Below are 27,200 nucleotides of genomic sequence, written 5' to 3'. Positions count from 1 at the left end.
TTCTTCAGATACCAAGAGTCCAGTAGCACCTGTAAGACTAACAAAATTGGTGGTAGGGTAGGAACTTTCGTGAGTCACAGCTCTCTTCTTCAGATACCAAGAGTCCAGTAGCACCTGTAAGACTAACAAAATTGGTGGTAGGGTAGGAACTTTCGTGAGTCACAGCTCTCTTCTTCAGATACCAAGAGTCCAGTAGCACCTGTAAGACTAACAAAATTGGTGGTAGGGTAGGAACTTTCGTGAGTCACAGCTCTCTTCTTCAGATACCAAGAGTCCAGTAGCACCTGTAAGACTAACAAAATTGGTGGTAGGGTAGGAACTTTCGTGAGTCACAGCTCTCTTCTTCAGATACCAAGAGTCCAGTAGCACCTGTAAGGCTAACAAAATTGGTGGTAGGGTAGGAACTTTCGTGAGACACAGCTCTCTTCTTCAGATACCAAGAGTCCAGTAGCACCTGTAAGACTAACAAAATTGGTGGTAGGGTAGGAACTTTCGTGAGTCACAGTTCTCTTCTTCAGATACCAAGAGTCCAGTAGCACCTGTAAGACTAACAAAATTGGTGGTAGGGTAGGAACTTTCGTGAGTCACAGTTCTCTTCTTCAGATACCAAGAGTCCAGTAGCACCTGTAAGACTAACAAAATTGGTGGTAGGGTAGGAACTTTCGTGAGTCACAGCTCTCTTCTTCAGATACCAAGAGTCCAGTAGCACCTGTAAGACTAACAAAATTGGTGGTAGGGTAGGAACTTTCGTGAGTCACAGCTCTCTTCTTCAGATACCAAGAGTCCAGTAGCACCTGTAAGACTAACAAAATTGGTGGTAGGGTAGGAACTTTCGTGAGTCACAGCTCTCTTCTTCACATAGCAAGAGTCCAGTAGCACCTGTAAGACTAACAAAATTGGTGGTAGGGTAGGAACTTTCGTGAGACACAGCTCTCTTCTTCACATAGCAAGAGTCCAGTAGCACCTGTAAGACTAACAAAACTGGTGGTAGGGTAGGAACTTTCGTGAGTCACAGCTCTCTTCTTCACATAGCAAGAGTCCAGTAGCACCTGTAAGACTAACAAAACTGGTGGTAGGGTAGGAACTTTCGTGAGTCACAGCTCTCTTCTTCACATAGCAAGAGTCCAGTAGCACCTGTAAGACTAACAAAACTGGTGGTAGGGTAGGAACTTTCGTGAGTCACAGCTCTCTTCTTCACATAGCAAGAGTCCAGTAGCACCTGTAAGACTAACAAAACTGGTGGTAGGGTAGGAACTTTCGTGAGTCACAGCTCTCTTCTTCACATAGCAAGAGTCCAGTAGCACCTGTAAGACTAACAAAACTGGTGGTAGGGTAGGAACTTTCGTGAGTCACAGCTCTCTTCTTCACATAGCAAGAGTCCAGTAGCACCTGTAAGACTAACAAAACTGGTGGTAGGGTAGGAACTTTCGTGAGTCACAGCTCTCTTCTTCACATAGCAAGAGTCCAGTAGCACCTGTAAGACTAACAAAACTGGTGGTAGGGTAGGAACTTTCGTGAGTCACAGCTCTCTTCTTCACATAGCAAGAGTCCAGTAGCACCTGTAAGACTAACAAAACTGGTGGTAGGGTAGGAACTTTCGTGAGTCACAGCTCTCTTCTTCACATAGCAAGAGTCCAGTAGCACCTGTAAGACTAACAAAACTGGTGGTAGGGTAGGAACTTTCGTGAGTCACAGCTCTCTTCTTCACATAGCAAGAGTCCAGTAGCACCTGTAAGGCTAACAAAATTGGTGGTAGGGTAGGAACTTTCGTGAGACACAGCTCTCTTCTTCACATAGCAAGAGTCCAGTAGCACCTGTAAGACTAACAAAACTGGTGGTAGGGTAGGAACTTTCGTGAGTCACAGCTCTCTTCTTCACATAGCAAGAGTCCAGTAGCACCTGTAAGACTAACAAAACTGGTGGTAGGGTAGGAACTTTCGTGAGTCACAGCTCTCTTCTTCACATAGCAAGAGTCCAGTAGCACCTGTAAGACTAACAAAACTGGTGGTAGGGTAGGAACTTTCGTGAGTCACAGCTCTCTTCTTCACATAGCAAGAGTCCAGTAGCACCTGTAAGACTAACAAAACTGGTGGTAGGGTAGGAACTTTCGTGAGTCACAGCTCTCTTCTTCACATAGCAAGAGTCCAGTAGCACCTGTAAGACTAACAAAACTGGTGGTAGGGTAGGAACTTTCGTGAGTCACAGCTCTCTTCTTCAGATACCAAGAGTCCAGTAGCACCTGTAAGACTAACAAAACTGGTGGTAGGGTAGGAACTTTCGTGAGTCACAGCTCTCTTCTTCAGATACCAAGAGTCCAGTAGCACCTGTAAGACTAACAAAACTGGTGGTAGGGTAGGAACTTTCGTGAGTCACAGCTCTCTTCTTCAGATACCAAGAGTCCAGTAGCACCTGTAAGACTAACAAAACTGGTGGTAGGGTAGGAACTTTCGTGAGTCACAGCTCTCTTCTTCAGATACCAAGAGTCCAGTAGCACCTGTAAGACTAACAAAATTGGTGGTAGGGTAGGAACTTTCGTGAGTCACAGCTCTCTTCTTCACATAGCAAGAGTCCAGTAGCACCTGTAAGACTAACAAAATTGGTGGTAGGGTAGGAACTTTCGTGAGACACAGCTCTCTTCTTCACATAGCAAGAGTCCAGTAGCACCTGTAAGACTAACAAAACTGGTGGTAGGGTAGGAACTTTCGTGAGTCACAGCTCTCTTCTTCACATAGCAAGAGTCCAGTAGCACCTGTAAGACTAACAAAACTGGTGGTAGGGTAGGAACTTTCGTGAGTCACAGCTCTCTTCTTCACATAGCAAGAGTCCAGTAGCACCTGTAAGACTAACAAAACTGGTGGTAGGGTAGGAACTTTCGTGAGTCACAGCTCTCTTCTTCACATAGCAAGAGTCCAGTAGCACCTGTAAGACTAACAAAACTGGTGGTAGGGTAGGAACTTTCGTGAGTCACAGCTCTCTTCTTCACATAGCAAGAGTCCAGTAGCACCTGTAAGACTAACAAAACTGGTGGTAGGGTAGGAACTTTCGTGAGTCACAGCTCTCTTCTTCACATAGCAAGAGTCCAGTAGCACCTGTAAGACTAACAAAACTGGTGGTAGGGTAGGAACTTTCGTGAGTCACAGCTCTCTTCTTCACATAGCAAGAGTCCAGTAGCACCTGTAAGACTAACAAAACTGGTGGTAGGGTAGGAACTTTCGTGAGTCACAGCTCTCTTCTTCACATAGCAAGAGTCCAGTAGCACCTGTAAGGCTAACAAAATTGGTGGTAGGGTAGGAACTTTCGTGAGACACAGCTCTCTTCTTCACATAGCAAGAGTCCAGTAGCACCTGTAAGACTAACAAAACTGGTGGTAGGGTAGGAACTTTCGTGAGTCACAGCTCTCTTCTTCACATAGCAAGAGTCCAGTAGCACCTGTAAGACTAACAAAACTGGTGGTAGGGTAGGAACTTTCGTGAGTCACAGCTCTCTTCTTCACATAGCAAGAGTCCAGTAGCACCTGTAAGACTAACAAAACTGGTGGTAGGGTAGGAACTTTCGTGAGTCACAGCTCTCTTCTTCACATAGCAAGAGTCCAGTAGCACCTGTAAGACTAACAAAACTGGTGGTAGGGTAGGAACTTTCGTGAGTCACAGCTCTCTTCTTCACATAGCAAGAGTCCAGTAGCACCTGTAAGACTAACAAAACTGGTGGTAGGGTAGGAACTTTCGTGAGTCACAGCTCTCTTCTTCACATAGCAAGAGTCCAGTAGCACCTGTAAGACTAACAAAACTGGTGGTAGGGTAGGAACTTTCGTGAGTCACAGCTCTCTTCTTCACATAGCAAGAGTCCAGTAGCACCTGTAAGACTAACAAAACTGGTGGTAGGGTAGGAACTTTCGTGAGTCACAGCTCTCTTCTTCACATAGCAAGAGTCCAGTAGCACCTGTAAGACTAACAAAACTGGTGGTAGGGTAGGAACTTTCGTGAGTCACAGCTCTCTTCTTCACATAGCAAGAGTCCAGTAGCACCTGTAAGACTAACAAAACTGGTGGTAGGGTAGGAACTTTCGTGAGTCACAGCTCTCTTCTTCACATAGCAAGAGTCCAGTAGCACCTGTAAGACTAACAAAACTGGTGGTAGGGTAGGAACTTTCGTGAGTCACAGCTCTCTTCTTCAGATACCAAGAGTCCAGTAGCACCTGTAAGGCTAACAAAATTGGTGGTAGGGTAGGAACTTTCGTGAGTCACAGCTCTCTTCTTCACATAGCAAGAGTCCAGTAGCACCTATATGACTAACAAAATTGGTGGTAGGGTAGGAACTTTCGTGAGTCACAGCTCTCTTCTTCAGATACCAAGAGTCCAGTAGCACCTGTAAGACTAACAAAATTGGTGGTAGGGTAGGAACTTTCGTGAGTCACAGCTCTCTTCTTCAGATACCAAGAGTCCAGTAGCACCTGTAAGACTAACAAAATTGGTGGTAGGGTAGGAACTTTCGTGAGTCACAGCTCTCTTCTTCAGATACCAAGAGTCCAGTAGCACCTGTAAGACTAACAAAATTGGTGGTAGGGTAGGAACTTTCGTGAGTCACAGCTCTCTTCTTCACATAGCAAGAGTCCAGTAGCACCTGTAAGACTAACAAAATTGGTGGTAGGGTAGGAACTTTCGTGAGTCACAGCTCTCTTCTTCAGATACCAAGAGTCCAGTAGCACCTGTAAGACTAACAAAACTGGTGGTAGGGTAGGAACTTTCGTGAGTCACAGCTCTCTTCTTCAGATACCAAGAGTCCAGTAGCACCTATATGACTAACAAAACTGGTGGTAGGGTAGGAACTTTCGTGAGTCACAGCTCTCTTCTTCAGATACCAAGAGTCCAGTAGCACCTATATGACTAACAAAATTGGTGGTAGGGTAGGAACTTTCGTGAGTCACAGCTCTCTTCTTCAGATACCAAGAGTCCAGTAGCACCTGTAAGACTAACAAAATTGGTGGTAGGGTAGGAACTTTCGTGAGTCACAGCTCTCTTCTTCAGATACCAAGAGTCCAGTAGCACCTGTAAGACTAACAAAACTGGTGGTAGGGTAGGAACTTTCGTGAGTCACAGCTCTCTTCTTCAGATACCAAGAGTCCAGTAGCACCTATATGACTAACAAAACTGGTGGTAGGGTAGGAACTTTCGTGAGTCACAGCTCTCTTCTTCAGATACCAAGAGTCCAGTAGCACCTATATGACTAACAAAATTGGTGGTAGGGTAGGAACTTTCGTGAGTCACAGCTCTCTTCTTCAGATACCAAGAGTCCAGTAGCACCTGTAAGACTAACAAAATTGGTGGTAGGGTAGGAACTTTCGTGAGTCACAGCTCTCTTCTTCAGATACCAAGAGTCCAGTAGCACCTGTAAGACTAACAAAACTGGTGGTAGGGTAGGAACTTTCGTGAGTCACAGCTCTCTTCTTCAGATACCAAGAGTCCAGTAGCACCTGTAAGACTAACAAAACTGGTGGTAGGGTAGGAACTTTCGTGAGTCACAGCTCTCTTCTTCAGATACCAAGAGTCCAGTAGCACCTATATGACTAACAAAACTGGTGGTAGGGTAGGAACTTTCGTGAGTCACAGCTCTCTTCTTCAGATACCAAGAGTCCAGTAGCACTTGTAAGACTAACAAAATTGGTGGTAGGGTAGGAACTTTCGTGAGTCACAGCTCTCTTCTTCAGATACCAAGAGTCCAGTAGCACCTGTAAGACTAACAAAACTGGTGGTAGGGTAGGAACTTTCGTGAGTCACAGCTCTCTTCTTCAGATACCAAGAGTCCAGTAGCACCTATATGACTAACAAAACTGGTGGTAGGGTAGGAACTTTCGTGAGTCACAGCTCTCTTCTTCAGATACCAAGAGTCCAGTAGCACCTATATGACTAACAAAATTGGTGGTAGGGTAGGAACTTTCGTGAGACACAGCCCACTTCTTCAGTATCTGAAGAAGTGAGCTGTGGCTCACGAAAGCTCCTACCTTACCACCAATTTTGTTAGTCTTACAGGTGCTACTGGACTCTTGCTCTTTTCTACTGCTACAGACAGACAAACACGGCTACCCATCTTGATCTATCTTTTTTGCTGCAATGTGAAGCTGGCCGTAGTTTCCTCGCCCTGGCTCTGGGCTTGTTGGGTGTGGGTGTTTCCACACGGCGTTTGGCTACGCTGCACTTGCTTACTGCAGCATCCACATGCCCTCGTCCTCCTGCCTACCATTGCTTTGTAGCGACTTCCCCCAGAGGACCTGGTCTGGTACTCTTTTTTAAATAAAAAGATCACAATCAATGGACTTTGGGCTCTTGAGTGGATAGGAAGGTGCATATTTTGCAGGCCCTGCCCATACCAGCTCTGTTTTCCTTGCATCATCTGCCATTTCTCTCCCCGACACATGAAGGAGGGATTGCTAGATTGCTACAGCATCATCTTACAACCATCTGTTAACATAAACTACTTGGTTGTTTTTAAAGGCTGTGGCCCTTTTTGTTGCAGAGTTATAAGGGGAAAGTGGCAGTGCTTGAGGTCTGGGTGGGATACCTGGTCTGCCTCTCTGCTGTGGCCTTGGTCTGTTGTTGTCTGAAACATCTATGACCTGCCTGCCCTACCCCCTCTTGATTGCTGAAGAGGAGTCTTAACATCTTTGTCTCTTTTGGATATGTTTTTATAGTTTTTAAACTGAGTTTTATACTTGTATTTATATTGTATTTATTGCTGTCATTTAATAATGTTGTTAGCTGACCTGAGCCCATTCGTGGGGAGGGCGGGTTAGAAATTTAATTAATTAAATTAATTCATTGAAGGCTGGACATTTCCCCTTGTAACTCTGCAATGAAAAGGAAAAGCTTTTTAAAAAGCTGAGAATGAGTAGACTGTGTCAGTGGGTTATCGTGCTGTAGTGAGCAAAAGGTTCTTTATTTATTAAAAAGAGAAATAAATAGCAGTTGCCCAGGAAGGAGCTGAGGCAAGTAACGTTGATGGAGAGCTTCCATGAAGACCCTCCATTGCCACTGCAGATGCCTTTCCATTTGCAACATCAACAAGAAAGCTACATAGAAGCAGGGCTTTTTTGGGGGGGACGCGGGGGAACAGAGTTTCGGAACCTCTTGAAAATGGTCACATGGCTGGTGGCCCCGCCCCCTGATCTCCAGACAGAGGGGAGTTGAGAATGCCCTCTGCACCGCTAAGCAGCGCAGAGGGCAATCTCAGCTCCCCTCTGTCTGGAGATCAGGGGGCGGGGCCACCAGCCATGTGACCATTTTCTTCGAGGGCAACCCACTGAGTTCCACCACCTCTTTTCCCAGAAAAAAAGCCCAGCATAGAAGGAAGGGGAGACTGTGGGCAGCAGGCAGTAAAATCAGGGATGCTTTCAGGAAGATGATATCTGAACTTGAGGCAGGGAACAGGCTCAGGAGAGCAGGCTAGTCCTTTGAAAGAACTTTCCACAGTTTTCAAGCGGGTGGGGTCCTGGAGGGGCCGCAGACTCCTCAGCTCTCAGAGGCTGGCGGCGTGGTGCTTCAGTGGTGCTTTTTGCTTAGCAGAGATTCTCGAGCCTGGACTGCTACAGATGAGGGCAGAGCCTTGGGTGAGACAAGACTCCTCCAGCTCTGCCTTTCGGTTGCCATTTGAGGCTCTGTGAGCCGCTGGTGGGTTGAAAGTTTGTCCTCCAGCTGCCAAGGTATGAAGCTCTTCTGAGGCAAGGTGGCAAAGGGAGGGCTGAAGACTGAGGCGCTTGTCTCTCTGTCTCCCTCCAGGAGCTGCAAATGTGACCCTCAATAATGAAATATGGACCAGGACGGAGTTTGAGCCCACCCTCAAGATGTCCACCTACTTGCTTGCCTTTATCGTTAGCCAGTTTGAAGCTGTGACGACGACCGACCAGAATGGCACTCTGGTAGGAGAGGGAGCGGGCTGGGAAACTCCGCTAGGCCCCAGGAAGGGGGAACCTGGAGCATACCTCAGCAGGGAGCCTAAGCTTGGCACCCGAAGCACGGCCTATTCGCCACTGAGATGTCCTTCCTCTCTTTCAGATCCGGATTTGGGCCCGGCCTAAAGCCATCATGGAGGGCCAGGGGGACTATGCATTCAATGTCACGGGGCCCATCCTCAGCTTCTTTGAGCAGCACTACAACACAGCCTATCCCTTGAGCAAGTCAGGTAGGTGAGGAGGCAGGAGACACGCCCCCCTTCCCCAAGTAGGACTTTGGTGGGAGTGTGGAATGGACTCCCTTCTGTGGTGTTTCCTTTTAGAGAGCCAGTTTGTAGTGGTTAAGAGCGGAGAGCCAGGTTTGATTCCCCACTCCTCCACTTGAAGCCAGCTGGGTGACCTTGGGTCAGTCACAGCTCTTTCGGAGCTCTCTCAGCCTCACACACCTCACAGGGTGATTGTTGTTGTGGCAATAATAATAACACACTTTGTAAACTGCTCTGAGTGGGCATTAAGTTATCCTGAAGGGCAGTATATAAATCAAATGTTGTTGTTGTTGTTACTGGGTGACCTTGGGTCAGTCACAGCTCTCTCGGAGCTCTCTCAGCCTCACCCACCTCACAGGGTGATTGCCATGAGGATAATAATACACACTTTGTGAACCACTCTGAGTGGGCATTAAGTTTTCTGGGCAGTATATAAATCGAATGTTGTTGTTTATTCATGCCATCAGACAGGAGAAAAAATCGTGAGGCGGGCGATATCTTGTGTGGTTCAGACTCAATGGCTGGGCCCCTGCTTTTTTGTGTCCCCACGTTGGCATTGACGCAACTGATTCTTTGAATCATATCTGTGGCCATGTGTGCAAAAGTCCCACATGGACTGCAGCATGTGCTCGAGTTCGCACTGGCCCTCTTCCACTGGTTGCCGCATGTGACAATGTGCTCAAGTCTCCCCAGGCAGCTCAGAGCAGCTGGTTCCAATCCTGCCAATGGGACATTCTCTCCTCCAGACCAGGTCGCTCTGCCAGATTTCAACGCAGGAGCCATGGAGAACTGGGGGCTGGTGACGTATCGTGAGAGCGCCCTGCTCTTCGACCCACAGTACTCCTCCATCGGCAACAAGGAGCGAGTGGTGACTGTCATAGCTCATGAACTTGCCCATCAGGTACGCCTTCATGCCTCAGCTGAGAATCCTCACTGAACTTAATCAAAGGATTTGGTGTGTCCTCTTTTGACCTGACTCTTTTTTAAAAAAAACATTTTATTTAAAAAACATATAGCATACAAAACATAATATCAAAGGAAAAACAGCAAAGGAAAAGATTGACAACGCCAATCTAATAAAAGGGAGGCAAATACCCTGCTCCGACTGTTAGGGACGTTGAACCGGTTCATATCCCCATCAGAGAAATAAGTACCGTCCATACCTTCAGATAAAAATCCAGTCCTGAGGCTGTACATTAGATGGAATAATCTCATTCTCAGAAAAATATTGCAATATCGGTAGCCAGGTACTTACAAAACTGCTGTTCATATCATCACAGGAGTGAGGTTTCAGACCATCAGTGATCTTTCCTATCACAAATTGTGTCCATAGGTTATCACACCATAGCTCTAGAGTTGGGGCTTCCTTGGCTTTCCAAGTAGAAGCTATGGCTAACCTTGCCGCCACTAATCAGATAAAGATCATAACGTTCTTACCCTTACTTGGGGAGAAGTCGGGTCACCAATTTAACAAAGCAAAATTCCGGAAGGATGGATAACCTGGCCTGCTATTCTACCAATCCTAGCTAAGACATCTTGCCAGAAACCCTGGATGATGGGACAATCCCACCAGCAGTGTTGGAATGTGCCAACTTGGCCACATCCCTTCCAACACAATGGACTACGACCTTTGTTTATCTTAGAAAAGAGTCCAGTAGCACCTTTAAGACTAACCAACTTTACGGTAGCATAAGCTTTACTGGACTCTTTTCTATTTTGCTGCTACAGACTGACACAGCTAACTGCTCTGGATATTTGTTTATCTTATGTAACATAGAGGGTCTGCATCTTAAATGCTTTGACCTGAATCTTCACACACTCATACACAAAGTTGCTGCAGCCGGAGTCGGACTATCAAATTGTCCACTATCTGATTAGCTGCTATCCAGGATCTCAGGACAAGGGCTTTCCGTCACGTACCGCCTGATCCTTCTAACTGGAGATGCCGGGACCTGAACTTGGGACCTGCCAGGGCCGGATCTTGGGTTCCTGGAACCAGGGACAACCCAATTCCGGCTGCCCTCTGCATTCTCCCAGTGCTGCATGATAATGTCACTTCATGACATCATCAAGCAGGGCAGCGTGCTGTCAGTGAAGCGGCGGCAGCGCCGGCAGCTGAGAGGCCTCCCACGCCACCCGCCTACCCAGCTGAGGGGACGGCTGGCTCGCCATGCGCTCCCTGTCCTGTGGGGCAGGCAAATGGCGCGGGCAGCCTCCCAACTCTCCGTGCCACTTGCTTGCCCCGCAGGACAGGGAGTGCACAGCCGGGCAGGTGAATGGCACGGAGAGCTGGGAGGCTGCCCGCGCCATTTGCCTGCCCCGCAGGACAGGGAGTGCGTGGCAAGCCGGCCACCTTCTCAGCAGGACAGGCGAGTGGCACAGGCCAGGGCCAGAACTAGGGTTGCTGGCGCCCAGGGCAACCCTAGTCCGACCCCTCATGCGTGCCGGTGCTGTGTGATGATGTCACTTCTGTGACATCATCATGCAGGGCGGAGTGTGCCGCCTGCGCGGTGTTCCAGCAGAAGCAGCGTGCGGGGCTGGGAAGCCGCTCGTGCCATTTGCCTCCCCGCAGGACAGGGGGCGGCCGCCCACCCCCTGTCCTGCAGGGCAGGCGAATGGCACGGGCAGCCTCGCAACCCCCCGTGCTGCCTTTTGCCTGCCCCGCAAGACAGGGGGCATGCGGCAAGCTGGCCGCCCCCTGTCCTGCGGGCCAGGCAAAAGGCAGTGCGAGGGGCTGGGAGGCTGCCCGCGCTGCTGCCTGCGTGCTCCCGGCAGCTGGCAGCTGCTCCCGGTGCCCACTCCCTGGCGGTGCCAGGGGCAGACTACCCCCCTGACCCCCCCTCAATCTGGCCCTGGCACAGGCGGCCTCCCAGCTCTCCGTGTTATTCACCTGCCCGGCTGAGGGGGCGGCCAGCTTGTCGCGCGCTCCCTGTCCTCCTGGGCAGGCGAATGGCACGGGCGGTTGCTCAGCCGCCCATGCTGCCACCGGCGTGGTCCCGGCGGCTGGCAGCTGTGCCCAGCACCCCCTCTTTGGCGGCTCCGGAGGCAGAGTGCCCCCCCGCCCCCCTCAATCTGGCCCTGGGAACTGCAGCATGCAAAACATGTCTATGCCATGACTCTTCCCTCTGGCCATTTTCTGAGCAGCCCCTCCCATTCAAGGCAAGATGATTCCAGTCGTTAGCTGGGCATTCAGGGTGGTAGTCCTGCATTTGCCAACAGTTGTACTCCAATGGGGGCTGGGGCTGGGGCCAACTAACCTCTTGTCTCTCCCCAGTGGTTCGGGAACCTCGTGACCCTCCGTTGGTGGAATGACCTGTGGCTGAATGAAGGCTTTGCCTCCTACGTGGAGTACCTGGGTGCCAATGCTGCGGAGCCCAAGTGGAATATTGTGAGTGCTGTCTGTGAACTGCGGAGGGTGAGGGCCTGCACGCCATGCCTTATTTTGGAAGCCAGCACTGCATAGCATGGCAGCAGGAGCCAATGCAGCACTTACAGCGCATTCGCTCTACAATGGAAGCAGGTGCAACTGCTACAGCTTCGCACCGCCTCCCTCAGGAACCCTGGAAATTAGTACTCTAATGGTGCCAGAAAGGTATTTCCTAGAGAGACCTCATCTTCTGATAGAACTATCCAGGGCTTTTTTTCTGGGAAAAGAGGTGGTGGAACTCAGTGGTGGAATTCAGGACCACACAATGACGTCACTTTGGGTCAGCTGGAACAAGGGGGGAGTTTTTTTAAAGTTTAAATTGCCCTCAGCGAAAATGGTCACATGGCTGGTGGCCCCGCCCCCTGATCTCCAGACAGAGGGGAGTTTAGATTGCCCTCTGTGCCATTTTCAAGAGGTGCCGGAAAGCCGTTCCACCGTGTTCCAGCTGAAAAAAAGCCCTGGAACGATCATTATCACAGTTCCCGAGGATTAAACTGATTTAAAGTCCTATGTAGTGTGGCCGTGGGGAGAAAGGACTCTTTCCTCCAAGGCAGGGTTCCCCAAAGTGGTGCCTGTGGATGGCATGGCACCCAAAGACACCTTCCCTGGTGCCAAGCGGGACTGGTGAGGCTGTTACCCGGCAAGGCTTTTGATTGGCCATTGGAGAGCTGATCGGCTGTGCAGATTTTTAAGAAGTGGCTTCAGCAGCAGCTGCCACCACAGCCCAATGATCTTCATGGTAGGACCAAAGATAAACTTTGTGCATGCTAGAAAATATTTTTAAACAATATGTTCATTCTAAAAGGCATTCTGTCTGAATTTTTTTTAAATAAATTTATTTCACTTAATAAATCCACCAACACCTAAATCATACATCTATGATCGTCTTTTACCACATTTATTGACGTAAAACATAATGTTGAAGAGTTACTATTATACTATTATAGTTATGCATCACCACATTCCCTGAGATTTTGTGGCTGGCTCTGCTGCGTGGGGCAGCTATTTTGTCATTGCCCCCACCATCCAGTGTCAGAGTTCTAAAGGTGCCTACAGGGTTAAAAAGGTTGGGGACCCCTGCTCCAGGACAATGGTGTCATTCCTTCTCATCTTGGACCAGTGTTGTGGTTGCCACAGGAAAAGGCTTCCCTGAGGCATGGGCAGAGTTTCCAGAGCACGGTGAACATCCTTTTTAGGTACACTGCAGCTGTGGCCAGAAGCAGTGGAAGGTGGGTTTGGTTTGTGGAGACCATGGATCGAACTCCTGTTCAACCATGGAGACCCTGGAGAAGTTGGGCCAGTCTTTGCTCTTGGCCTAAGCCCGTGGAGGGCCAAACTGGAAAAGCCTTGTGCACCTAACCCTGAGCTCCTTGGGGAAGGGCAGGGTGCACATTAGAGAGACAGATTTGGACAAAGGAAGCACCGTGTCTTTGCAGAAAGACCTGATGGTGACAAACGACATGTACCGCGTGATGGCCATTGACGCGCTGGCTTCCTCGCACCCGCTCTCCTTTCGCGAAGAGGAGATCCAGTCTCCAGCCCAGATCAGTGAGGTGTTTGATTCCATTGCCTACAGCAAGGTGAGGCGGAGTGGGGAGGAAGTGCCTGCCCCCCCCCTTTTTGCAGAAACAAAGAAACCTGCCCCCCCACCCATCTGCAAAGAACGTACCTGGGAGTGCCTCACCTCTGGTTCTGCAGAATTGAGCCAGGTCTGGTAGCCTCCCACCTGGGCACTGGGTCACGGGAGGGTTGCTGCCCTGCCTTTCCCGGCACGACAGTGTGCAGTGAGGGGCGGGTGGTCTGGGATCCTGCTGCTATCCCTCTTCTCATCTGCAGGGGGCATCAGTGCTGCGTATGCTCTCTGAATTCCTAACCGAGGACCGATTTAAACGGGGGCTGCAGGTAAGGTTTACCTCGTCGTGGGGTGGATCGGGGCATCCTTAGATTATCTGCTGTTGCATCTTAACAGAGAGGAACAGTGAGGTCCTTCCAGCCTTGACAGTAGGGTGCCAATGGAGAGCCCGTTCTCATAGGCTGATGCTCTGGTTTGGGAAGGAGCTGTGCTTGTTGCAGAGAGAACTCAAACTTGGAACAAGATCCTCTCTCCTTACCCGATAAAGGGCTGGGAATAGGGATTGGCTAATATAAGTGACGCTGATGTTGCTGGACAGCATCACTTCTGGTTGAACGGTGCAGAGGCTTTGACCCCTCCGGGCCCTTTGCACTCTGCAGGTCCAAGGGGGTGCATGTGCCTGGCCGGGGACACCTGTGGTGCAGCCCCTACTCACCTTGTGCTCTGCCCTAGCAACAAACTACACTGGTAGGGGACTTGCCAGATCCCAGGCCGTCCTTGGGAAGGGCTGTGAGCCATCAGCATATCTGCTGTGGCATAGTGGTTAAGTGATTGGGCCATGAATCGGCACTCTGCTGGTTCGACTCCCACTCCTGCCATGAACTCTGCAGGTGGCCTTCGGTAAGCCCCTCCTCTCAGCCCCAGCTCCCCAGCTGCATTGTGGGGATAATAACAACAATGACTTTGTTCAGCTATTAGTGGGGCAATAATCTATCTAGAAGAGAGGTATACAAGTGTAGTAGTAGTAGTAGTAGTAGCAGTTGTTGTTATCATCATCATCATTATTATTAATCTTTCACAGTCCTATCTGCACACCTTCGAGTATGGAAACACTGTGTATAATGACCTCTGGACACACCTGCAGACGGTAGGTCTTTCTGCTCGTCTCCCTTTGCTCTGCCCATCCAAGCTGCCTCCTGCCAGATATGGAGTGTGATGGGGAGAGCTGATAGGCTACACAGCATGCCTGCAGCCACCATGAGCATTGCAGAAAGCTGCCTGGGCAACAGCTCATGCAGAATTCTAACTGTGGCTCTGAAACGCAGCTTCTCCCCTTCATTTGAATCATTTCCTGGGCCCCCACCCACCCACAGTTGGGGCCTCCTGGCTGCTTGGAGGCCCTGACCTGCACCTTCTCCCCAAAACAAGAGTCCTGTGGCATCTCAAAGATAAACACCTGTAGTGGGTACTAGTTCAAATCAAGCCTGAATTCTCCCTAGAAGCTAAAATGACAAAACGGGGGCTATTGTACTTTGGGCACATCATGAGAAGATAAGATTCTCTGGAAAAGTCAATAATGTTAGGAAAAGTGGAGGGCAGCAAGAAAGGAAGACCTAAAATGAGATGGCTTGACTCAATCAAAGAAGCCACGTCCTCCAGTTTGCAGGATCTGAGCAAGTCTGTTAATGAGAGGATGTTCTGGAGAGCTTTCATTCATAGGGTCACCATCGGTCAGAGGCAACGATGGCACGTAACACACACACACACAGAGTGAGAGGCAGCAAGTCGCTCATTATCTTGGACAAAGCAGGCTCAAGCTTCTGCTATGAGAAATGCATTCATCTTTGTTTTTGCAGAAAACAAATAGCAGGCATATCGCTGCCCCACTGGAAATGGTTTCTGTGGAAGGCACCTTCTCCCAAGCTAAGCATTCCAGGGGTGGGGGTGGAAGCAAGCTCTAGAAGAACCTACTGCTTGCACTGCTCATGGTGACAGCCTCTTGCAGGCCCCCCTCCCCCAGACCCAGTTTCATTGGGAGGGGGAAGGGCTACTGGGAACAGGCGAAGGTTTTGGTGCAGGCCAAACTAAATGGCACTCGGTACATTTCCCAATGGCTTGATCAAGGAAGGAAAGTTGATGCTCATTGGAGAAACCAGAGGAGGCTTTTTCTAAAGGGGTCAGTAGTTATCAGGCAAATACTTCCGTGGGTTTGGTGGTCCTCGAAAGGAGTGTGCCAGAGCCGCAAGGAAATGAAAACACTGTTGCGAAGGGATCCTCTTTGCTCTCTCAATATTTCTTCTCTGCCTTGGGCAGGCAGTCGAGGAGTCCTTTTATCTCCCTGGAACCATCAAGACAATCATGGACCGCTGGACCTTGCAGATGGGCTTCCCTGTGGTGAGCGTGGACACCCGCAATGGAAACATCTCCCAGAAGCACTTCCTGCTGGACCCGAACTCCATCGTCCAGCGGCCCTCGGAATTCAAGTAGGTGGAGCACCCAGACCTGTGACGGCATGCTTTGCACGGGCTGGGTGGAAGGGCCGACCCAGACAAGCTCTAGAACTAAGGTTGCCAGATCCCCTTACTCTGCCAGCGGGAGGGGGGGACCCAGCAGTTACCTTTTTTGTCTTCTGGGAGTGACGTCATCACACAGGCGCCAGGAGCACACCTGTGCTTTGTACTAGGCTGATTTGTGCCCCAAATGGGAATGATTGTCATTCTTGGGAGTGACGCCATTGCGCCGCACCGGGAGCATGCTCAGGAGACCTGTTCCCCTGCCTTTCTCCCCCGTGAGCGAGTGGGGGGCAGAAGGTGAGAGCACCGGTTCTCCCACCTCCATTGGGGGACCAGGCAGCCCTATCTAAGCCCAATCTGATTGCGTCTGGAAAGGTCCAGGGCGAGGAAGACATTCTCTTTGCAGGGCCTGGTGTCCAGTACTGCCCGGCTCTTCCTTGGAGAGCAACAGCACCTTTTGCAGGGGGACTGGGTGAGCAAGGAGAGAACCCTGCCTTCATCCCTCTGTCTGGTTTTTTCTTCCCCAGCTACCTTTGGATAGTCCCTATCTCCTGGATGACTTCAGATAACCCAAAAGTGAATGAGACAGAAATGTACTGGCTCCAGAACCAAACAGGTACAGCCCCTCCCTTGTTCCCCAAGAAGAAGAGGTTTAGCAGCAGTCATAGGCTTCATATTGGATTTCCCAGTCTATACAAGACTTGCCTGACCCCACTAACCCTGCCAGGGAGTAGATTGCATTAGGCAATCCACTGTGCTTTGTGGCTATGGGTCACTACTTTGAATGCATCTTCCAAGAGGCTGGATTTCAGGCCTGCTTCAGGAGAAGGGGCAGAGGTGGCAAGGCAGCAGTGAAGGGCTCGTCTCTCTCGGTCACCCAGAAGAAACCTTGGCAATGTTGTCTGATCAACGTTGTCTGATCAACCTTGGCAATGTTGTCAGAGGCATCCACGTTCATCTGACTTGGAGCACGCCAATCTCACCTGCCCTCCTTGTCTCCTGAAAACACAGTCTGCAGTGGGGGCGAGGGCTTGGGTCAGGCCTCGGGGAGGATGAGAATGCTATCCTTTGGGGGTTGGAGGAGACACAAGAAGGCAAATTTAGAGGTATACCTCTTCCTTTATGGAGCCCCGTGGCGCAGAGTGGTAAGCGGCAGTACTGCAGCCCAAGCTCTGCTCACAACCTGAGTTCGATCCTGGCGGAAGCTGGGTTTACATAGCCAGCTCAAGGTTGACTCAGCCTTCCATCCTTCCGAGGTTGGTAAAATGAATACTCAGTTTCCTAGGGGTAAAGTGTAGATGACTGGGGAAGGCAGTGGTAAACCACCCTGTAAAAAGTCTGCCAAGAAAACATCGTGATGCGACGTCCTCCCATGGGTCAGTAATGACTCGGTGCTTGCACAGGGGACTACCATTACCATTTACCTCTTCCTTTGGGCAGAGACAAATTCCAACTTTATAACTCCTTTGGTTTCTGACAAATGGCTGTTGTGCAACATTAATGTGACGGGCTATTTCCGGGTGAACTACGACCACGAGAACTGGAACAGGCTCCTGAAGCAGCTGGAGACCGGGCATCAGGTAGGTCTAAGGCTGTCGCATCTTTCCCTCCACCTCTCTGCCCCAGTTCATTGGGGCTGCTGGGGAGGCACAAGAGAGAAGTGGGAATGGCAGGGGAGAGGCAGTCAAGCGGCGCTGCTGAGGCCTGGAATCAGGGCAGCAGAGCAGTGCCAGCAACCGCCTGTAGGAATCGATCATTATCTCTGGCTCTTCTTCTGTTGGCCCCTCTGTCTTTCTGAGTCCTCCCTTGAATCCTTTGCATGCTGTTCCCTGCATCGGGCGCAGCCTCACCCTCCCTTGCCTCTCCAAGCCCACATCTTTAGAGCAAAAACAACAAAGAGAACCCCCTGGGGACACAAACAACTCAAAAGTACAGCAACCAGGGTACCAAACACTCAACAACAATGTTAATACATATATTATTATTTTATGCAAAAGTGCAGAAGTGCAAATGTGTACAAGAACAATTTAAAGTGCATATATCAGCATTAATGAGGTAGTCTATCGGATAATAAATAAATACATAAATTCAGTACAAAAAGTTCAACTGGTGGTAAGAGAGTGCGTATTAATGGAAAGAAAGCATTCTGCTGGTATGTGGAAACAGTCCATATGTCCATATGTCCAACATCTTTAGAGCAGCTGTTCTTGAGCCTCTCTGACCTGGCACTACCCGGCATGGTACCCAACCCTCCTTTGCATTTATATGTATTTATTTATCGTTTCAAATTATAGACTGCCCTACCCTTGAATACACACGGTGAACAACATAATGATAAAAGCATTCATACATCATAAACAATCTGAATGAGCCATAGTTAAAACATTCTCAAAATGGTGCTAATACTTCAAATTCCAAATTTTATCACTGCCCCACAGCAACAAAAGGGGGCAGGAAGGAAAAGGAGGAGGGGGTGCCAGTAGGATGGTATCCATCACTGTCCTCAACTAAAACCCTGCCGGCACATCTCTGCCTTGCAAGTCCTGCAGAACAGCAGTCAGTTTCGCAGGGCACGGATGTCCTTCAGAGCTGAGAGTTCCACCGGGGCATCGGCTGTTGGCCTTTCCCTCTGTGCTTGGCTCAGCTGCTTCAAGGAGACTGCAGGACATCTGGACAGGGCCTCTGCCACAGTTCTAGAACAAGGAGGGTGGAGGCTAGAGGGGGAGGTTGGCCGCCTTGGAGGGCCCCTGTAACTCTCTGCTCCTTGCAGAGAGGTGTCCAGCGTGTTCAGGACTCCCTCACCACCTCCCTACCCGTCTTGTCCTGCTCCTGACAATCAGATCCTTCTGTTTTCCAGGTTATCCCAATTCTGAACCGTGCTCAGCTTATTGATGACTCCTTCAACCTGGCCAGGTAAGGAACATCGTTCCTCTCCATTTCCACTGAGCTGGGGAATGTGGCCAAATTGTCCCCTCCATCTCTGGGATCAGAGGAGGGGCTCCCCTTGTAGCTGGACAGGACCCCCTACCATCCAGAGAGCAAATCTCCACGGTCACTACTAGAGAAGGGGTTAGACCTGACTGGCCCACGCAGGCAGCCCTTAGTATTCTCACCGGCCCCTTCAGGCCTGCCTCAGTGATCGGATCTGAGTTTGGAATTGAAAGAGGCCCCGTGTAAGTGTGGACAACCTGGTTTTTCGGCAGGAGGGCAGTCAAGAACAATAATAACAGCAACAATAACAATCTTGTTCTTATATACCACTCTTCAGGATAACTTACCACCACGCTCAGAGCAGTTTACAAAGTCAATGTCATTATTATCCTCACAACAATCACCCTGTGAGGTGGAAGGAGCTGAGAGAGCTCTGAGAGAGCTGTGACTGACCCAAGGTCACCCAGCTGGCTTCAAGCAGAGGAGTGGGGGATCAAACCCGGCTCTCCAGATTGCAGTCCTGCCGCTCTTAACCACTACATCAAACTGGCTCAAGGACTTCCTGGGGCACTTGTGGAGGAAGCTGGGCAGGAAGCAGAAGAGGAAAGGCTGGTCTGGACATCCCCCAGAAAGGAGAGGGGGGACAGGACGTGGGGAATTGCCCCTCCCCACACACAGCAGCATTCAGTTTGTAAAAGGAGCCCTGGGGTGCAGTTAGCCCTAAGACCTTCCTCTAACCCCTGGTGCTGGCAGGACAGTGGCCCCTCCAGAGACTGTCGTCCCTCCCCCTTGCTGGAGAACAGCTGGGCAGGGAGTGGAGGTCCCATCTCTGCCCTCCCCGAAGCTAAAGTCTGGGTGGGAAGAGAAATTAGGGTTGCCAACTGCCCAGAGAGAAAAAAGCTTGTTTAAAAGAGCCTTCAGCTGTCCATTTCTATGCATCAAGCCTCTTTTAAAAGGACAGGACAGCTTTCTCCACGCCTACCAAACCACATTCAAACAGACGTAGCTATGAAACAACGCGCATCTTTATCGAACAGCATCAGGAATACTGATGTGTTCCAGCAAGGCTCTTATGCCTTTGCAAGCTGCACTGATTGACCACAGAGTGTTTTTCCAATGGTTTCCCCAAATTCCCCATTTTTGTTGGAATTTTCTTTTAAATCCTAGGGGGGGGGAGGGAAACAACTTTTTAAATAGTGTGTAGGGAGGGAGTTGCTTTACATCCCTACTTCAGCATAATGCTGGGAGTGGAATTGAAATTGGGGGGTTTCAGAATATGAACTCCCCCAATTCAAGAAGCCCAGTTCAAGAAGTGAGCCTGAAGGTGGTTTTGGGCTTGCCTGGTCACACACTGGGAGTTATCCCTACCAGCCCTTCCTCCTCTTCCCCAAGCATGCCTGATGAGAAGGGATGGGGTCAACGCCTTCTCCCAGGCACAAGAGGACTCGAGGAGCATCCTTGTTCCAGGGCTGCAGCTGCTGTCCCACCCCCAGATGCATTTAGGTGGAGGGAAGGGGGCAAGAGGGGGTGTGGAGGCTTATCTGAGCACATGCAAGCCCCAGTGGCCAACGGAGTGCAAATCAAGGCGTTTCCTCCTCCCTTCTTCTCTTAGGGGCTCCTGCCCCTGAGAAGAATGTCTGGGGCAAAGGGATTGTTCTCTAGCCCTGCGTCTGGGAGGGCACCTGTCAGGCAGGCGGCTAGTGAGATTTTGGACAGGAGGGAAGGGGGCCCAGCTTCCCTCAGGCTCAGCTGGTTCAACTTGCAGGGCAAAGTACATCAGCACAGAATTGGCCCTGAACACGACACGTTACTTGGCTGATGAGAGAGACTACCTGCCGTGGGACACGGCGCTCAGCAACCTGGGCTACTTCAAGCTCATGTTTGATCGCAGCGAGGTCTATGGGCCCATGAAGGTGAGCGCCAACAGAGCCCTAGGGGCCAGCAGTGGCCCAGTGGGCTGGAGGCAAGGCCATCGCTTCTGCTGTTCTCCACTAGAGAGTGGCATATGGGGGGGGGGGATGAGCACCGGGGAGGCAGTTGAAGAATGCTGCGTGCAACTCCACTGCCCTTTCTTTTCCCGCTGCAGAAATACATCCAGAAACAGGTGACTCCTTTGTTCAGTTATTTTCAGAATCTCACCGGCAACTGGACCAACGTTCCATTCAGTTTGATGGATCAGTAAGTCTTCCTGGAGCGATGGGGAGGGAGGGGGAGATGCAGAGGGCTCTGGCTGGCCCATTCTGAGGCGGAGAAGGGCTTTCAAGCAGCACTCTCCCTTGGAAAGGTGGCTCTGGGATGGGTCAGCATCTTTTCCTGAGGGGATGTCTTTCCTTGCACAGGTACAATGAGATTCTCACCATCAGCACAGCCTGTTCATATGGCATCAAAGAATGCCAAGACCTGGCTTCACAGCTCTTCAAAACATGGGAAGCAGATCCCAGCAACAACTCGTAAGTGCTGAGTAGAGGGGCGCACGAACCGGGAAAATACTGAACCGTGTGGTTCATGGTTCGTCATGTTTCACAAACTACAAACCACAAACTTTCACAAACTTGCCCCGGTTTGTGAACCGGTTTGTTTGGTTCATGAAAACGTCACTTCCAGGGCTGCAGAAAGCCCATTTTCTCCCCCTCCTTCTTGCCTAGAAAACTGATTGATTGGCGCTTGGCTGTCTGCAATGACAAACCGAAAAACGAACCAAACAAACTGGCGTAAAGTTCGTGGAGGTTCGTCAGAAATGGCCTCTGACAAACTGCTGGTTTGCAAACTCGGATCGTGATGAATGTGGTTCGTATTTCGGTTTGTGCCCGCCTCTAGTGCTGAGCTCTACCAGGCCTGGCGCAGGATAGCTTTGCAGGCTGGTTTGAGGACTGAAATCCCAGTTTGCTTTGAGGCACCCTTAAGTTTTTAAGCCATTGGAGTGGTGTTTGTGGGCTGGGAGCGAAGGACAGGGTGCAGAGGGGTGGCTTCCTCGATCCAAGCATAACCTTTGGTAACCCAACCCGGGAGACTTGCATGCCCCCAGCTTCTAATAATGGATTGCACAGAACAGCCAAATTCACATGGTTATTTTGCTGGGCAGAGTTGGGGGCCTCATGGCATAGAATCTGCGCAGTGCTCTGCAGTGGCCCCAAGACACTGGAATGCCCGCCCTTATTGTTTATAGAGCTTGGACTGTTCTTTTGGGGCTGGGAGAACTTTCCTTATTGATGTGTTTTCACTTGTATTGTGAGCTCTCCTTCTTTGGAGGTTTTTAAGCAGAGGCTAGATGGTCACCTGACAGCAATGCTGATTCTGTGGGCCTGGGCAGATCGTGAGGGGGAGGGCAGGAAGGGTGCTTAGTTCTCGTGGCCCCTTATTACATGTCCAGGGTAAGGCCAATCACCACCTTGGGGTCAGGTAGCAATTTCTCCCCAGGCCAGTTGGACTAGGAATCCTGATGGTGTTTTGCCATCTTCTGAGCATGGAACAGGGTGGGGTCACTGGGGATATGTGTGGGCGGGGGAGATATTTGTGAATTTCCTGCATTGTGCAGGGAGTTGGACTAGATGACCCCTTCCAACCCTATGGTTCTATGCAGGGCTTTTTTTCTGGGAAAAGAGGTGGTGGAACTCAGTGGTGGAACTCAGGACCGCACAATGATGTCACTTTGGGTCAGCTGGAACAAGGGGGGAGTTTTTTAAAGTTTAAATCGCCCTTGGTGAAAATGGTCACATGGCTGGTGGCTCCGCCCCCTGAACTCCAGACAGAGGGGAATTTAGATTGCCTTCTGCTCCAGCGGCGTGGAGGGCAATCTCAACTCCCCTCTGTCTGGAGACCAGGGGGTGGGGCCACCGGCCATGTGACCATTTTCAAGAGGTGCTGGAACTCCGTTCCACCACATTCCAGCTGAAAAAAAGCCCTGGTTCTATGATTCTATGATCGTTGGTTTTACAGCATCTTGGGAGATTATCAATCAAAGAGTGGGGGATATAACTAATTGAATGTGTAATTCTTTGGCACCCATTCAGTCCCCATCTTTTGTGCTCTCAGCTGACTTCTGTCTGTTGCCTTTTGCACTCAGAATCCCCCCCAATCTGCGCTCCGCCATCTACTGCAGTGCCATTGCCACAGGTGGCGAGACCGCCTGGGACTTTGGCTGGAAGATGTTCAAGAATGCGACCGTGGTGTCCGAGGCTGACAAACTCCGCTCAGCTCTGGCCTGCAGCCAGGAGCCATGGATCCTCCAGCGGTGAGGCCACCTCTACCAGCCCCAGGTTTGGCAGGGAGGATAGGTTGCGCTTAAGGAAAGCGAAGGACCGCCAGGGACTAGCCTCACAAAGAGTTTCAGTGTCAGGGCTGAGTCCTGATGACTTAGGAAGACTGGGCATTGCCTGTGAACCCCTCTCTGTTTCTAGGATGGTGAAGGGTGAATAAAGAGATGAAAGGACAGCTAGTTAAGGAGGAAAAGTTGGGCTGCCGCTGTTTTGGTAAGGGGAGGGTTGCCCACCTGGAGATTTCACTGACTATAGAGACTGTTTCCCTGGAGGAAATGGTTGCTCTGGTGGACCCTGTGACATCACATCCCTGCTGATTGTGGGACTCCCTCTCCTCAAACCCCATCCTCCCAGGCTCCACCTCCAGATCTCCAGAATTTCCTAATTTAGGGGAGGAAAAATGAAATCCTGCCCTCAAGTCATAGCTGACTTATGGCGACCCCTGGTGAGGTTTTCATGGCAAGAGACTAACAGAGGTGGTTTGCCATTGCCTGCCTGTGGTCTTCGTTGGAGGTCTTCCATCCAATTACTAACCAAGGCTGACCCTGCTTAGTTTCTGAGAGCTAAACTACAAGAGACGAATTACACAAGGAAGCTCACATGAAGGAAGGTGCAATGTTAGCTGGGAAGCTGAGTTTTAAAAGACAGATCAGAAGGCTCTGGCAATTTCCCGTCTCTACAGAGCAGCAAAGATGCTCCTCAGAGAGTTTATTTCCTCTTCGCCTCCTAGAAGGGGAGGTGAAACTAACAGAGCCTTTGGGAGGCGAACAGGAAATTAACAAACCCTCTGAGGAGTGATCTTTGCCGGCCCTATAGGGAGGGGAAACTGACAAGAGCCTTCAGATCTGTCTTTTAAAACTCAGCTTCCCGGCTATCATTCCTACTCCCTTCATGTGAGCGCTCTTGTGTAATTCGTCTCTTGTAGATTAGCTCTGAGATCTGATGAGATCAGGCTCACCTGGGCTATCCAGGTCAGAGAGGCCAGGCTTTATGTTTCTGGGAGCTACTTAATTATTGTCCAGAGACTTTGGATCAACTGGTCACAAAATGGTGGCTTGTACAGAAATTACAGCATCCCAAAGGGTTGGCCACAGTGGAGAGCCACTCTGAATGGTTGGGAGAGCGTGGGCACTCCTGAGGGACTTTCCCAACACTCTGGCATCGGGTGTCAGCTCTGAGACATGCCCCTCTCTGCACACAGATACCTTCAGTACTCTCTGGATCCCTCTAAGATCCGCCGTCAAGATGCCACCTCCACTATCAACAGTATTGCCCGTAACGTGTATGGGCAGAGCCTCGTTTGGGACTTTGTCCGTGCCAACTGGAAGACGCTTTTTGACCAGTGAGTTTGAAGTCTGGACACAGGTGGGGGGGCGGGGAGACAGGCTGCCTGCCCGTGCTGATCCTGTTCCTACTAATGCCCCCTCGCACTAGGTACGGCGGAGGCTCTTTCTCCTTCTCAAACCTCATCCAGGCAGTGACACAGAGATTTTCCACTGAGTTTGAGCTCCAGCAGGTGAGGACTGAACGGAGTGGGCTGGGCAGGGAAGGAATGGGACGCGAAGCCTGAGTCTTTTGCAGTCCCGAAATGCTCTCCTACCTTTCTGGACCACCTAAATCCTGTGGCGGGAGAGGGGGGAAAGCCCAGCACCACCTCTTCCCTGGATCCAGACCTTGGGGCTGTTGTCTGGGGCTGCTTCTACCCACAAGGCGCTGGCCCTCGGCCCTTTTTATAGCCAAAGCCACACATGTAGTTGGTCCTCCAAGAGAATAGGAAGCAGCTCAAAGGGGGCCACCTTGGGTTAGGGCTGTGGCACTGTGAGCTGTTTCTCTCTGTGATTCAAAATCCTCCCCCCATCAGTTGCTTTAAGGCCCAGTCAGGAAAAATGAAAGGCATCCCTCTTGTGCTCCCCCATCCATCTTAAAACAACTTGGCAGCACTTTTCATCAGGAATTTCTTTACTGCCAAGGGAGGGAGCCTCGACTACATCATGCTTCTTCCTCCCTCCCTCCCTCTACAACTCTCTCCTCTTCCTCCTCTCCCTTCTCTGTTTTCTTAGTCTGGCCCCAAACCTGGCAACGTTTCCCTTCTCCCCAGTTGCCTACAGGCAGAGACCCCTTTGTAATGTATTCAGCAGCCCCCTGTAGACTGAACTGCTATAAAATGTGCGACGGTCTGTTTCTCTCCTGCGTGGCAGCTGGAGCAGTTCCAGAAGGACAATGCGGCTGTAGGATTTGGATCTGGAACTCGGGCTCTTGAGCAGGCGCTGGAGAAGACCAAGGCCAACATCAAGTGGGTGGCGGAGAACAAGGCGAGCGTGCTGCAGTGGTTTGAGAGGGAGAGCCAGTAGGGAGAGCCAAGATGGTTGTGTCCTTGCAAGGAAGGAGGGGTGGGTTCTCCGGGGGTGCTCCAGGGTCAGCTCTGCTCTCCCTTAGCCTGGCCAAACCAAAGACCATTCCCTGCCCCTTGTCCCACCCTGCCTTAGTCATGCCCGTGTGTCCCTATGATGCTTTGCGTTGCAGAGCTGCTTCTCCCCACGAGGCCACACCAAAGCCCAGTGTTTCTGTTCCCACAATACCCAGGGGCTTCCTTTCCAGCTGCTTGACTGAGAGCCAAACTACAAGTGACGCCTTACACAGGTTGGACACTTGTCAGCTTCCCTCAAGTTTTGATGGGAAATGTAGGCGTCCTGGTTTTACAGCTTGGCTCTCCATTACAGCTGCAAGACCAGGATGCCTACATTTCCCATCAAAACTTGAGGGAAGCTGACAAGTGTCCGACCTGTGTCAGGCATCACTTGTAGCTTGGCTCTCAATTGCTGTCTCAGGGGTGGGGTGGGGAGTTGAATGTGAAGAAAGAGGAGAATAGACTGCCCCCCCATTGCAATCTCCCCGCCCAACCATTATGTTCTGTAAAATTTTTGTATCCCGACCTTTGTAAATAAAAGTCTCTTGAAATCTATGTCCAGACTTTTTAATGTTTCACTTGATTTTTCATCCGTCTTTTTTGTCGAGACCCAAGGCAGCTGATAGAATTAGAGAACAATGCAGTAAAGCCTGGTATAATACATCCAAAAACAATGTGATATAGTGTAATATAATACAAGGAACTGTTTTTTCTGATATTAAAACTATTTTCAGTTATTAAAGATGCAAGCTTGTTCCCCTGATAAAAATGCTGTCCTGAACAAAGTCCATTTATACATAATAGGATGGGGCTGGGAGAGAAACTAAACAGGGCTGTGTTTGTAGTGGCACAAAGACGGATAGCCAGGGCTTTTTTTCAGCAGGAACGCGGTGGAACGCAGTTCTGGCATCTCTTGAAAATGGTCACATGGCCGGTGGCCCCACCCCCTGATCTCCAGACAGAGGGGAGTTTAGATTGCCCTCCACGGAGGGCAATCTAAACTCCCATCTGTCTGGAGATCAGGGGGCGGGGCCACCGGCCATGTGACCATTTTCGCCAAGGGTGATTTAAACTTTTAAAAACTCCCCTCTTGTTCCAGCTGACCCAAAGTGATATCATTGTGCGGTCCTCAGTTCCATCACTGAGCTCCACCACTTCTTTTCCCAGAAAAAAAGCCCTGCAGATAGCTAAGCAACTGAAGATCCTTCAGCATTGCCCTTCCCAGCTAAGGGGCTCAAAATTGCCTTCTTGCATGATTTAGGCTGTCTTTGCTGCCAAAAAAGGGAAGGATAGGGGGAGATTTCTGGGAAATTTTGAGAAAGGTAAAATTGATGGGCTGGGGGTGAGGTTGGCAGTAAATGTGATAATTTCTCCAAAATTAGGGGAAATGTTCACTGCCCTTCCCCTGAAGCAACTCCAAAGAAAGGTGAACACAAACATGTCTTAATTGCCCAACCGGTGAAACTGGCGCTCCTCCATTGCTCCAATAAAGATGCCTTCTGTAATGATTTTAAATGTGTGGGTGTCTTTAAATGCTTGGTGTGGTTCAGATGAAGAGTGGGGGTGAAAGAGAGTGATGAGTGAGGGAGATGATTGGCTGATGACTGAGAGGGTGGGCGGAGTGAAGGCAGTTTTGGACTGAGAGTGGCGAGAAAATATTTAGTCAGGGCGAGAGAGGCAAGCTGGGTGCAGCCTGAGCATGTTTAAGCCGTTCTGAGAGGAATATTTAGGAGAAAGCAGGCAAGCTGTGTGCAGCCTGGGCATGTTTAAGCCATTCTGAGAGGAATATTTAGGAGAAAGCAGGCAAGCTGTGTGCAGCCTGGGCATGTTTAAGCTGTTCTGAGAGGAATATTTAGTCAGGGCAAGAGAGGCAAGCTGGGTGCAGC

General features: G+C 50.3%; 1 protein-coding gene across 1 annotated transcript in view; it reads left to right on the top strand.

Annotated features, from left to right (window-relative positions):
- ANPEP (alanyl aminopeptidase, membrane) overlaps nucleotides 1-25,564 on the top strand; it is a 32,502-nt gene extending 6,938 nt beyond the window's left edge. Inside the window, exons 4-21 of the mRNA XM_055002198.1 lie at nucleotides 7,769-7,908; nucleotides 8,045-8,171; nucleotides 8,954-9,108; nucleotides 11,482-11,595; nucleotides 13,071-13,214; nucleotides 13,471-13,536; nucleotides 14,289-14,354; nucleotides 15,521-15,690; nucleotides 16,248-16,336; nucleotides 17,161-17,300; nucleotides 18,578-18,633; nucleotides 20,417-20,564; nucleotides 20,738-20,829; nucleotides 20,991-21,101; nucleotides 22,715-22,882; nucleotides 24,109-24,249; nucleotides 24,342-24,423; nucleotides 25,106-25,564. Of these exons, the coding sequence (XP_054858173.1) occupies nucleotides 7,769-7,908; nucleotides 8,045-8,171; nucleotides 8,954-9,108; nucleotides 11,482-11,595; nucleotides 13,071-13,214; nucleotides 13,471-13,536; nucleotides 14,289-14,354; nucleotides 15,521-15,690; nucleotides 16,248-16,336; nucleotides 17,161-17,300; nucleotides 18,578-18,633; nucleotides 20,417-20,564; nucleotides 20,738-20,829; nucleotides 20,991-21,101; nucleotides 22,715-22,882; nucleotides 24,109-24,249; nucleotides 24,342-24,423; nucleotides 25,106-25,258 (2,162 nt within the window). The 3' untranslated portion in view covers nucleotides 25,259-25,564. The remainder of the gene's footprint in view (nucleotides 1-7,768; nucleotides 7,909-8,044; nucleotides 8,172-8,953; nucleotides 9,109-11,481; nucleotides 11,596-13,070; nucleotides 13,215-13,470; nucleotides 13,537-14,288; nucleotides 14,355-15,520; nucleotides 15,691-16,247; nucleotides 16,337-17,160; nucleotides 17,301-18,577; nucleotides 18,634-20,416; nucleotides 20,565-20,737; nucleotides 20,830-20,990; nucleotides 21,102-22,714; nucleotides 22,883-24,108; nucleotides 24,250-24,341; nucleotides 24,424-25,105) is intronic.
- Nucleotides 25,565-27,200: the final 1,636 nt, after the last annotated feature.

Source organism: Eublepharis macularius, chromosome 18 (genome assembly GCF_028583425.1).
Source record: "Eublepharis macularius isolate TG4126 chromosome 18, MPM_Emac_v1.0, whole genome shotgun sequence".
NCBI classification, from domain to species: domain Eukaryota; kingdom Metazoa; phylum Chordata; class Lepidosauria; order Squamata; family Eublepharidae; genus Eublepharis; species Eublepharis macularius.
The sequence above is the reverse complement of the archived record's forward strand: the minus strand, read 5'-3'. Positions and strand labels throughout refer to the sequence as shown.